A 12,133-nucleotide genomic window follows, 5' to 3' on the forward strand; every position below is an offset into this window, starting at 1 on the left:
AGGCGCTTCAAAATAAAGTTGCATCTAAATCGCGGGCATGGCCGCTCTCATGCTTCTCTCTGCTTATATCAAAGAATCATCCTTTCCAAGTTTCCAACAATTCCACCTGTTCCTAGTTTCCACAAAATACATCCACTCTCAGGGTCATAACAGAACTCGTCGAAGTCGTTGTTCATCGAAATAACTATGTTTGCAGGCCAATTAACTTTATCGATCTCACGATCAGTTAGAAGTAACTTAACAAATATTCAAAAAATGAGTGTTGCAATTAATACTGACTGCGTAAAGTCTCTATTATACAAAGAATACGGCGATCCTGTTAAAGTTCTTCAAGTAACGACGCAAACAATAGAACATCCAAAAGGCGAACAAGTAATTATTATTGCAACAACAATTAATGTTTATGTCTTTTCCATGAAGTTTTAATCATAAGATTTAGTTGAATTTTTATGAGTGTAGGTATCTGTGAAATGGCTACTATCTCCGGTAAATCCAGCTGATATAAATACGATACAAGGAAAATATCCTAGCAGGCCTCCTCTGCCAGCAATACCAGGGAATGAAGGGGTTGGAGAAATAGTAGCAATTGGATCTGACGTTCAAGATTTGCATGTTGGAGACAGAGTGGTACCAAATGGTCCTAATTTTGGAATCTGGAGAACACAAGCTAATTATGATTCTAAAGATGTTATGAAGGTGTGTATACTGTTATATCATTTTATAAAGTTTGATGTGTAATTAAAAGATACTATATTTACATGAACACCCTTAATTGGGTTTAATAATCCATAGTTAAAAACTGGTCAATCACAGTTATTCTATTTCTCAGAGAAATACTTATAATTGGCCAGTTTTATAACTACAGATATTATTAAATTGGATTAAGGATATAGTATAAATATAGCCATATATAAACAATTGGAATAGGAAATAATAGATTTCAATCCACAAGAAATTAAGATGTTGGAGTGACCAGATCATTTGACATAATTGTATGAAAAAGGTTCAAATTGACTAAACAGAATAAAAAATTCTTTTACAGGATTAAAGTAGATGCAAAATTAGGAGGTATTGCAGTGGACTTTATACCAAAATAAAAACAAGTTAGAAATTTATTTAACTTTTTTTATATGATTGTAATGTCACCAGTTTGGTCACTCTAGTATTTCCTTAAATATTCTGATATATTGTATCTATATAATTGTGATAAATCTGTTATTCTTTGTTCCTATGGTATGTTTTTTCATTATATCTCAGGTTTGACAATACATTAGTTGCATGTGTTATTTCTTAGTCGTTTTCTAGGTACCAAGTGATGTTGATCTAGTTGTAGCCAGTATGATGAACGTAAATCCATGTACAGCGTATAGAATGCTGAAGGATTTCGTTCCATTAAAGCCCGGAGATACTGTGATACAAAACGGTGGCAATTCTGCAGTTGGTCAACTGGTCATTCAATTATGTAAAATATGGAATTATAAGTCGGTCAATGTTGTTAGAGATAGACCAAACATACAGGAATTGAAGGTATATATATATATATATATATATAATATATATATATATATACATGTATATACAGGGCGAATCAGAGTTGTTGAACCAGCTTTTTACCATATGAGAAAGTTATAAACTGCACATCTTATTATATTATAACTTTTTCATATGAAAAACTGGTTCAACGACTCTGATTCACTCGTATATATTGTTGCCTCTGGCAATATGGAGCTTTGAAGTTACAGTCGACTTTTTTTATTATGATGAATTCTGATAGAGAAGAGTACATTTTTTATGATTATTCGAAAAGTGTTTTATTTCTATATTTTTCTTCATAGAAATCGAAAATTATAATGATGCTACTCATGGAAAAGTTGGTACATCGTGTGTGTGCGTGTAATATAAAGTTAATAAAATTCTTCACATAGTTACTACATTACTGTCAGATGTTTTAATCATTTAAAAATTAATTCAGAAAGTTGTTGATCCAACTGATGATAATTTTCAGTTTTCACGAAGAAAAATATATAAGAAAATGTAGAGATAAAACGTTTTATGAACCATCGGAAAAAAGGTGAAAATTATGGTTTCCTTTAAATCTGAAAAATAAATAAAAGAATTCTCGATTCGACTTGTATGATAATAAAAATTTGTTGAAGTTTTCACAAGTATGTAAGATTTTTTTCATATTTTTGTATAGTCCAAAACAATGTAAAAAAGTTTGCACTGAAGTTCAAAATCCTAAGCTGCTTGATACAAAATTACATATTGTTGACAAAGGATTAAGAATGCATATAATATGAATTATTTAGAATCAATTAATGAGCTTAGGAGCAGACGAAGTGCTAACCGAAGAGGAAGTCCGAAATACACAATTGTTTAAAAGTAAAAAGTTACCTGCACCTAAATTAGCTCTTAATTGCATTGGTGGACAGAATGCAACCGAAATAACGAGACATCTTGCCCATGGTGGTATTATGGTGACTTACGGCGGTATGTCTAGAGAACCATTAACTGTACCAGTATCTGCACTTATATTTAAGGTAATCCAGCTCTCCATTTGTAATTAAAAATTGTAAAAAATATATATTAAGTCTAATTATTGCAATATAATTTTAGGACGTATCATTCAAAGGATTTTGGATGACAACCTGGACAAAAACAAATATGGAATCTCAGGAGAGATTGGATATGTTTAAGAATTTAGCAGATTTCTTTAGGAATAAGAAATTGCAACCGCCACCATATAAACTGGTGCCTTTTCGCGAATATCAAGAAGCCATTGCTAAAGCGCTCAGTTTCGACGGTCGAATGGGCGTAAAGTATATTCTAGATTTAACAGAATCTTAAAATGTTTTTATACATTTGCTACTTTTTTATAACTCCTATCAGTAGATTTGATAGCATTTAAAGTTACCATCTTAGGATTCTGCAATAAAATGCGCATACTGTTTTCCTTATGCTTCTGATATGACTGAAGCAAATTAAAATACTGTTTTGTAAAATAGAAATTTTTTGTACGAGAGAATATATTTATTTCTAGAAACATCGGTGTATATAAAGAAGATATAGAAGAAACAAGAAAATATAGGAAAAATTGCAATGCGTTATATGTTTCAGTTAAAATTTTAAATTATTCGATCTCGTCGAGAAGATCGAGTAAGTCCATACTGCGTTTTAAACCTTCGTGCTCATCATCGAAAAAATCCGCATATACAGTATCAAGTTTGGCTTTGTAGTCCTCGTTCAATTTTGGCTTTTCGTTTTCCGCGTTATTTCGTTTGGCATTGTTTCCTTCGGTATCAGTTTCTTTATTTGCATTATTTACATTCTCTTCGTCCATGTTTGATAGTAAATTAAGCGTGAAGGGTCTCTCATAATTAGTTTCCTCAGTTCCCAGCTGAACAGCCAACATGCCTAATTCTGCTTTCGTGCCGCAGTCTCTTAAAAACTGTTGGCTGTCTTGCCTTGCGCTTTCCGTTAGGCCATATGTTGGCAAGTATCTATATTAAAAAACAAATAATTGTCCATACCATGATTGGCATCTGTATTTTTTTTTACTATATGTTTTCTTACATATTTTTGCCTAATAACGTTTTTCTATCACCAAAGGTATCGAAGGATCCTCCACAACATGTCTCAGGGCTCACATCTTTAATTCTCATGGTGGCTAGCGTATTTCCGTGCTCTGCGTATTTCTCATCATACTTTTGAGGTACCACGTTAAAGCTGGCGTCGTCATTTTGTAAACCACGTCGCAGGAGAATTGAGACTCGCACGTGATACGGTTCTAGTTCTTTCAGGCAACTCTCCCGTGCATTCCAGACCTCTTCGAAAGTCAGACAGCCGTAAAACTGCGCTTTGAAAAGTGGAGAAATTCTTGTTAAATTGTATATTAAATTAATTATATTGAATTATACTCACGTTAACAACCATCTGATGCACCATGCTGACGCACTTTTGCGCATTTACGTCGTTGACCATGTCACGCATCGCATCCATGTGATTCAGAGTAATGAGGATGACTTCTCTCGGTCCAGTAGCCACTTTCAATTGATACTTTACCATCATGATCATTAGATCGAATAATTTGTCCATGCTACTCCTGTCTAGTTTCATTATAGATGAAAGAGCGACACTTTCCAAAGTGGTGCGTAACTGTGATATTTCGATCGGCGGCGATTCTTCGAAAATCGGCGATAGTATTTTAGGATTGAGCAAAGTTGCTATTACGTCATCTAATACTGTAATTAAAACTATATTAAATTAGTCTTGTTACATTAATTACAAAAAAATTATTTTTTTGGTGCTATATATTTTATTTTGACAATACAAAAATAATTTTTGTCAATTTCAAAATATCAAAGAATCTTTTCGAAAAATAATATGATGTATATTTGTATCTGTTATAATAATATAGTAATTCAGATTGAATGATAATGTTCGTAATTTTGGTGAGATCTTAAAATTATAAAAGTTTTCTATTATATATGTTGCTATAAAAGATTACTAGTGTAATTATAAATTATATCATTTGTACAAAAATATTAGCAGAATATTTATGGAGTATTTTCGAAATATTCGGAAGTACAATATATTGTCTCTTCACCTTGTACTGTCTTGTCAACATCGATCTTTTGCGCCTTTAGCCTCTGTCGCAAAACGTACAACATCTCGCCGCCCATATTTAAATACAGGATAGGTGTTGAATGCAAAGACATTTTTGTAGAAGTGATCTTGTCCGATAAATATTGTCAGCGATACATGTATCGAACAAGTACACGTACACCTTATTAAGCGAATAAGTCGATGCGTCGTCTTGACGACATAAGTGTACATAATACTTCTAACTGTTGCGATCGGTACCGAGACTGCGCAAAATATTTACGTATAGATCCTTCTTCTAATAGAGACGTTAAATATTTTATTAAAACTCTCATAAGGTTCGCAAAATATTTAAGAAATGTATATATTTAATGTCATAATATGTTTTCTTGACGAATATTGTGGTAAGAATTAATGTTAGAATCTATCACATAGAATTTTGCAGCAACATTGTTGCAACGTTGCAATGTTGTAATAGTGCTGGTATGGATCTCTGCTGTATGGAACATAAGATAAAATAAGTGATTCCTAGAAAAATTTTCTCAGATTTTTTTCATAACTTGAAACACTTCAGAAATATTAGAAGGGCAGTTTTTCTTATAGAATTTTTCTTATGAATTTTGAAATGTTTCCTTTAAATTCTATGACTTCTCATTCTATAATTTCGGATAAAATATCTTGAACTTTTTAAAATTTTATGAAAAATTTTAGAATGAAAAGTCTTAGAAAACTTAGAATTCAAAAATTTACGTGTTTTCCATCTGAATAATTGTTCCAAATATTTTTATAAAAAAATTTGTATGAAATTTGTATAAAAATTGTATTAAAAATTTGAGAAACTTGGAAACTCTTTTTTAAAAAGTTATAAAATAATTCACAAATTAAAAAAAAAATCTGAAATTTACATAATTCTAAAACATTTCATGAAAAATTTTGGAAAAAGTTTTCATTAGTGATATGAAATAGAAAATCGTTATTTACTCTGAAAGAAATTTTATTATTTTGACAACACATCGCAATTATTCCAGTAATGCAATATCTATTATATTATATATTATATTAAGTTAAACCTTATTTATATAAATCGTATTATATTATATCCAGCTTAAATCAAATTTCCCGCGTTATATATAGATATTTTAAGTGTGTCGAATCGCTAGTTACAGAAAAAAAAAGTTACTAGATTATTTTGTAGCTACAGTTCTTGCAAGATTCATCTTTCTTCTTTTTTCTCGACTTTAGAGAGAAAAAGAGAAAAGATAAACAGAGCAAGAAGTTTATGTTATTAAAAATAAGATTACTGTAAAGCTGGGTTTATGCTTCGGGTTTTAATCCTAAAATTCAGCCAATAAGGCTGCCAGTCCTAACCGAAATCTATTCCACAGCTGAATTTTGTGATTTTAGGGTTAAGACAAGACCGAAACATAAGTCAAGTATTAAAGCATTCTTTTGTTACTAAATTGGCGGGCGTCCAACATATATGTAATACTACTATATGGCTAGATGAGAGAGAAGTCCATGTCCCAGAACCACGGTGCGGGAATATACTTCTCTCTCTTTCTCAGCGTACTTTGAACGTTGTGCGCATGCGTCGGATCATCCCCTCCATCAATAATAAATAGAAGGATAAATATACATATATGTGTAAGGAAGAAGGAAAAAGTGATTGATTCCGCTTCAGGGTATAACCTTGTTACAGTTAACAGAGTCAGTTTAGTCGGAATAAATAAATTAATCCTAATTTTATGAAATAAACTTTTTCAAGATTGCCGTTATGTATATAAGAATACAGTGCAATCCCTTACAGAAATTTCATGATAATCAGTGCAAACTAATACCTATTTCATACCTATGCAAACTAATGTTTTCAGTCGCATTAGGCTTTTTGCCACATAAATAACATATCTCGACCATTTTTGTCTGTGTACAACAGCACACATCTAATAAGCATAACGAGCATAACCTGTTCGCGTCATCTCACTGATCGCACTCTATTTTCCTATTGGCGGATGCAATCAATCCAACGCATGCGAACACTCAAAGTACTCTTAGAAAGAGAGGGAAATATATATTCCCGCACCGTGGTTCTGGGACCGCTTCCTCTCACTCCCTCTTATAGGCACTAGCCATATAGTAGTATTACATATATGGCGTCCAAGAATATCAGAATATCCTAACTGAAACTACGTATGTACATGGCAGCAATTCTGTAAAATAAAAGAGAAAGAAGTGGTTTTCATATTCTATAATTCTATTGGCAATTCAGTCGGGTAAGTTTCTTACTGTCTACGATGAATTAATCGTAAAGATCATCAGTAAAAATTAAATTGCTTTTGAAAGCAGTTATGTTCAACAAGTTGACTCAACTGTCTAGGTAGCCGTTGTGTATAGATAATGCTCTTTTTTTTTTAATACCGGCAAACAATAATAAAATAAAAAAATATTGCAAATCATTTCGAAATAATGACGTACATGTAATATAATAAGCAATATTTAATAGGAAACATTTGAAGTTTAAAGATGAAAAATTAAACCTCTGTGATGCAAATATTGAATTTAATATTGAATTATGTTTAATCCGTAAGTGCTTGTTGTTGGGGTTAAATCGAGGGTTTGATTGAAAAACTGGTTTAGAAAACTCGAGAGAAAACTAAAGAAATATTTAAAAGTTGTGTATTTCTTTTAATTTCTAATGCTTGAAAATTATTTTATGATTATACACACACAACATGTTTAATTTATAATTCTTATGAATAAAAATAATTTTGTACACATAAAATATAAATAAATCAAAACGTGTGTTAAATTTTACTCTCACGCAAGCTTATAGATTAAATAAGAATAATAACATTAGAAGAAGGCTCGCGATAATAATAAATAATAAAAATTAAAATAATTTAACGGGCCACGAGTCGAAATAAAAATATTACAATTAAGAAGAAAACAAAGAAGATATATTTAAATTGACAACAAACAAACGTTTCGACACCGATCGGGTCACTCTCAGTGTTAACAAATAATTAAAATATTAACGGAAATTTGACAAATAATAATAGAATTTTTACAAAATCATAATCTTTTTTAGTAAAATGCAAAATAAGTTTTTAACATTTTGTTGTTCGTTAGGATACTTGTCAAAATTTAATCAATAATCAACGTCAAGACTGAATTGTTGTCCATTATTTAAAATTCGTTGAGTAGTAGAGAGGTCGCAAAATTTAGTAAGCATCATAACGGTGTAACAAAATTATCTTGTTAAATGAAAAATTGTGAAAAATCTCTCGGAGCAAGTTGCAAAAAGATAGATTATAGAAAATGCGTCTCCGACAAAGTACTACAACATAATAATTGTTTTCTTCTTAATTGTAATATTTTTATTTCGGTTCGTTGCCCGTTAAATTACTTTAATTTTTATAGATCAAATAAGATTCACACTTATAGATTAATCTGAAATTCTGAAATAATTTAATACATATCATTTTATAGTGTTGATTATTAAGAAGTTAAATGTCTTTTTTTTTTAGATTCCGTCTTATACAAAAGTATTTTAGTTATATAATATTAAAGCATTTTTAAGTAATCGAAATGGATAAGGTACAACATATGTTATATGAAAGATTGATTGCAGCAGGCAAGCATTTTGAAGTGTCAATGCAATTTAGGAGACTAAAGACTGATCAAGAACGCATAGTATTTACTCTGAATCTAATGCAAGAATATGGTATAGTTCCTAGTACAACTGGTAGGCCAAAAAATGCCGAAGAATCTGAAAAATTACGGGTGAAAGGCAATAAGATTTTTGTCACAGGCATCTTGAATGATATGATATGTATGAATGTGTTGAAATTGTATACTAAGAGTATAGCCTTTGCACCTTATCCGTCTGAACAACTTGCTCGTGGTTATGCCAATAGATCAGCAGTTTTATTTAAATTAGGCTTATACTTAGAGTGTATTCAAGACATTAACAGAGCATTAGCTCTAAATTATCCTGATAATCTGAGAGTAAAACTTTATCTGCGTAAAACAGAATGTTTAATGATTCTGGGGAATCATTCTGTAGAAGACACACTTAAGGAGGCACAGCACTGGCTAGACAAGATGTCTATAAATGATACAAATCGAGAAAGATTAACAGCGAAGTTTGATATTTTACACAATAAAACTATGCAGACAAAAGTAAATACTGGGAACACAAGAGCAAAAATAGAGGATATTCCTGATCTTCCTGTTATTGAATCTTGCAATAATGAAGTTCCTTGTGCATCAGATGCAGTAGCCATAAAATATAATATGCACTACGGCAGACACGTTGTTGCTACTCGTAAAATTCATCCAGGGGAGGTAATTGCTGTGGAGAAACCTTATTCATTAATATTAGTGCAAGAAAATATGCAAACACATTGCTCCAATTGTTTAAGGGTGTGTTGGGCAAACATACCCTGTAACTATTGTACTTATGCTATGTATTGTTCTGAAGAGTGTAGAAATATTGAATGGGAGAAATGTCATGATATAGAATGTGCTGTTTTTTCTATTGTGCTCGAATATTTGACCTATAACTTTGATTTATGTAGCATAAGGCTTGCTGTGCTTGCTCTGAGAGAAGCTGGTGGTATTGAGGAATTAAGGACAATGTTAAAAGAAATTGACGAACATGATGGTATTCACACTTATTTATAACTTATTTAATATTTATACTTTTTCTCTTAAATGATGAAGTAATTCATATATGCCATTATTTTTCAGATCCACGAACAAGAGGTTTTTCTCGTGATGGAAAATTACATAGCGATAAATATATTGGCGTGTATAGTCTAGTGACGAATTCTGAGAAAAGATCCGTGTCTGATCTCTTCAAGAGAACTTTTGATACTTCTTTTATTGTATACTTCTTAGCAACACGTACTGTGATATTTGGTGCTAAATTACCAGAGGATTTAAGTGGATTGGCGAATAACAACGACGTTATATTCATTGGTAGTCTTATTTTAAGACATCAACAAATAATTCCCAGCAATATGCACAGTGTATGATATGAGCTATGTATTCTAATATATTATATTCGGTATTATTTATTGTTTTTCTATATCGTTCTTCAATGTGTCAATGATTTATTAACATTTGCTCTTTTATTTAGTTAAATCTTATATTTGCAGTTTGGTGAAGTACAAGGTTTAGAATATGTAGAACGCGGTATAGCCTGTATGCCATTTTTTAGTTTAATTAATCATAGCTGCAATCCAAATATATTAAGGCACTCAAGATCTGAGCATATAGTAATGTATGCTATGTATCCCATTGAAAAGGACGAACAGGTATTAAGTTATTTAAATTGTACAAATTTTGTTGATTTATTATAGTATATGTTATCTTGTTATAGTTATTCGACAATTATGGCAAACACTATGCCGTCATGCCAAAAGTAACGAGGCAACGAAAACTATATGAACAGTATTATTTTGTCTGTAATTGCATACCTTGCCAGCAAGATTGGCCCTTATATAGTATATTACGGTCGTATGAGGTAATAAATAATAATTTTAATTAATAGCAACATAGGCCTGCAAAATTAAAAATCAAAAATTTTTTTGTATTTGAAAAAGTAAAATAGCTTCTTATAGTTTTTGATGCACTGAATCTGAATCCATAAGTGAAACTGTTGTATCACATCAGGTTTTTGAGAAAAAAAGAAATTAAAAATATTTTTATATTGAAGTAAATAGTAAAGTATAATTTTTTATCGATATTAAAGTATAATTAAGCATTAATTTGTTTTTTTTTTTTTCAAAATGTCTTACACGTTGGATTTATCAGCTATTTCAAAAATTAAAAAGAAAAACCGCGTTTTTCAAGCGTTTCAACTTCATTTTTTTTAAATCTGATAGAATATTTTTATTTATGGATTCGAATGTAGTACATTAGAAACTATGGAAAACTACTATTCTTTTCCAAATAGCAAAAATGCAAACCTGTGCAATCAAATAACTGTGCATTTTAATGATAATATAACGTTTGATCTGTTTTGAATATAGACTTTAGTGGAGAGACCAGAGGATAAGGCTATAATAAAAAAGGCGTTAAAGAAATTTAATACGTATGTTGATTTAGCGACAATAGGCAACGTTCCGAATAGATCTGATATCATTAAAGACTTGCTGAAAATGGTACAAGTATTGCATGATCATGCACCAATGCCTTGTGAAGAAATGAGTAATGTCATTGAGACATTAAAACGGATATATGATTTCAATGGGAATGTATGTGAGATACCACATTTGCAAAAGTAAATGTTATAAAAACTCTGCTTTAAAAAAAATAAAAAAAAGTTTTAAAAATTGAAAAAAGTTTTTTTTAGTTTGAAGTAAAAAATCATTAATTTTTGAAAGTATGACCCATTTAATTTTTTTCAGAAAATTGTCATAAAAACTTTGATTAATTTAGTAATTTTTAAGACTGGTTAATCGTGGAAAAATTTTTCTATTTTTTTTCGAATTAAAAAAAAATTTTTTCAATTTTGCATTTCATATTACAAAATAAGATAATTATTTAGAATAGAGGAGGCAGCACCGATGTAACCTTGACCTTGATATATGTTATCAAGGTCATGATTCTGATGAGTAATCTCCAGGTTTTGGCCGTCGCTTGTCCTTCGTTAAAAAGTTATGAACAAAAAAAGTTTTTCCCCTATTCTAAATAATTACCCAAAATAATATGAAATTATGATTTTGTCATGACTTGCAATTTTTAGTTTATTAATAGCATCGGTAGTCTAAACGCTCGCCAAAAGAATGGAATGCCAGAGATTCAGATTCGACTGTCGGCCGAGATAATATTTTTTGCAATAAAAAGTTAATGATTTACGGATTTAATAAGTCAATTTACAGATTTTAATATGTCAAAAATATAAACTCCAGTAATTTAAGACGAATGCGTTTAAAATGTCATTCAACATATATATACAGGGTGGTCCACGTAAAGTGTTACAAGCTAATAATTCTAAAAATAGTTGTATCAAAAAGTTGTTCATGAGAAAGTTTCATATATTTGAGGGGCCTTTCTAACTATGTAAACAAAAAATCTTTCCCCATCTCCTCTTGAGGAGGAGCGGGAGAAATAAAAAATTTAAATGGGACCCCCTGTAAAATGTTACATATTTAGATTCTACGGGAAAAAGGCAAATTTTACCTGAAACGTTTCTTTGAAAAATGATGCTATTAAAAGTTATAAATATTTAAACTTTAATGTAGAGTGCATTGAAATTAATGATAAATTAAATAAAACTTATAGTTTTCTGTTTTTTTTATATTTTATTAAATGTTCGAACTATTGACTATTAACATTTAAACACTTATTAATTCTTTTTATAAAACTTTACCTTACTCTAAACAACATTTCTGGTCACCTTAGTGTAAGCAGTACGTATTCTTAATTATAAGTCTTCTTTCGTCGTACATGGTTAACATGTAACTTCCTCTTTGATATATCCTCATAAAAAATAGTCCACATATGGACTATTTATATGTGTATG

The 12,133-nt window shown here is 30.5% G+C and overlaps 3 protein-coding genes across 7 annotated transcripts; 2 read left to right on the forward strand and 1 right to left on the reverse strand.

The window, feature by feature from the left end:
- Nucleotides 1-112: 112 nt before the first annotated feature.
- LOC108776634 (probable trans-2-enoyl-CoA reductase, mitochondrial) lies at nt 113-3,857 on the forward strand. 5 transcript variants are annotated; one of them, XR_001940791.1, is made up of 7 exons: nt 113-372; nt 460-696; nt 1,306-1,527; nt 2,310-2,540; nt 2,617-2,814; nt 3,041-3,156; nt 3,610-3,671. XR_001940791.1 is itself a non-coding variant. In XM_018543307.1 (7 exons), the coding sequence occupies exons 1-6, from the start codon at nt 187-189 to the stop codon at nt 3,709-3,711; spliced, it is 1,176 nt and encodes a 391-aa protein (XP_018398809.1). In that variant the 5' UTR covers nt 113-186; the 3' UTR covers nt 3,712; nt 3,792-3,857. The 5 variants fall into 5 exon arrangements, 2 of the variants coding, with proteins under 2 accessions (XP_018398809.1, XP_018398810.1); XM_018543307.1 differs by lacking the exon at nt 3,041-3,156 and adding an exon at nt 3,792-3,857 and having other exon boundaries at nt 3,610-3,712; XM_018543308.1 differs by lacking the exon at nt 3,041-3,156 and adding an exon at nt 3,801-3,848 and having other exon boundaries at nt 3,610-3,712.
- A 32-nt stretch (nt 3,858-3,889) lies between these two features.
- On the reverse strand, nt 3,890-4,906 carry OSCP1 (Organic solute carrier partner 1). Its single transcript, XM_018543309.1, has 2 exons — nt 4,607-4,906; nt 3,890-4,241 (listed from the first exon to the last, which is right to left on the reverse strand). Exons 1-2 carry the CDS (start codon nt 4,716-4,718, stop codon nt 3,898-3,900), a joined length of 456 nt encoding a protein of 151 aa, XP_018398811.1. The 5' UTR covers nt 4,719-4,906; the 3' UTR covers nt 3,890-3,897.
- Nucleotides 4,907-8,181: 3,275 nt separating this feature from the next.
- On the forward strand, nt 8,182-10,892 carry LOC108776641 (SET and MYND domain containing, class 4, member 4). Its single transcript, XM_018543320.1, has 5 exons — nt 8,182-9,265; nt 9,352-9,632; nt 9,762-9,920; nt 9,986-10,129; nt 10,638-10,892. The coding sequence occupies exons 1-5, from the start codon at nt 8,188-8,190 to the stop codon at nt 10,890-10,892; spliced, it is 1,917 nt and encodes a 638-aa protein (XP_018398822.1). The 5' UTR covers nt 8,182-8,187.
- The last annotated feature ends 1,241 nt before the right edge of the window (nt 10,893-12,133 follow it).

Source organism: Cyphomyrmex costatus, unplaced genomic scaffold (assembly GCF_001594065.2).
Source record: "Cyphomyrmex costatus isolate MS0001 unplaced genomic scaffold, Ccosl1.0 scaffold367, whole genome shotgun sequence".
Taxonomy (NCBI): Eukaryota; Metazoa; Arthropoda; class Insecta; order Hymenoptera; family Formicidae; genus Cyphomyrmex; species Cyphomyrmex costatus.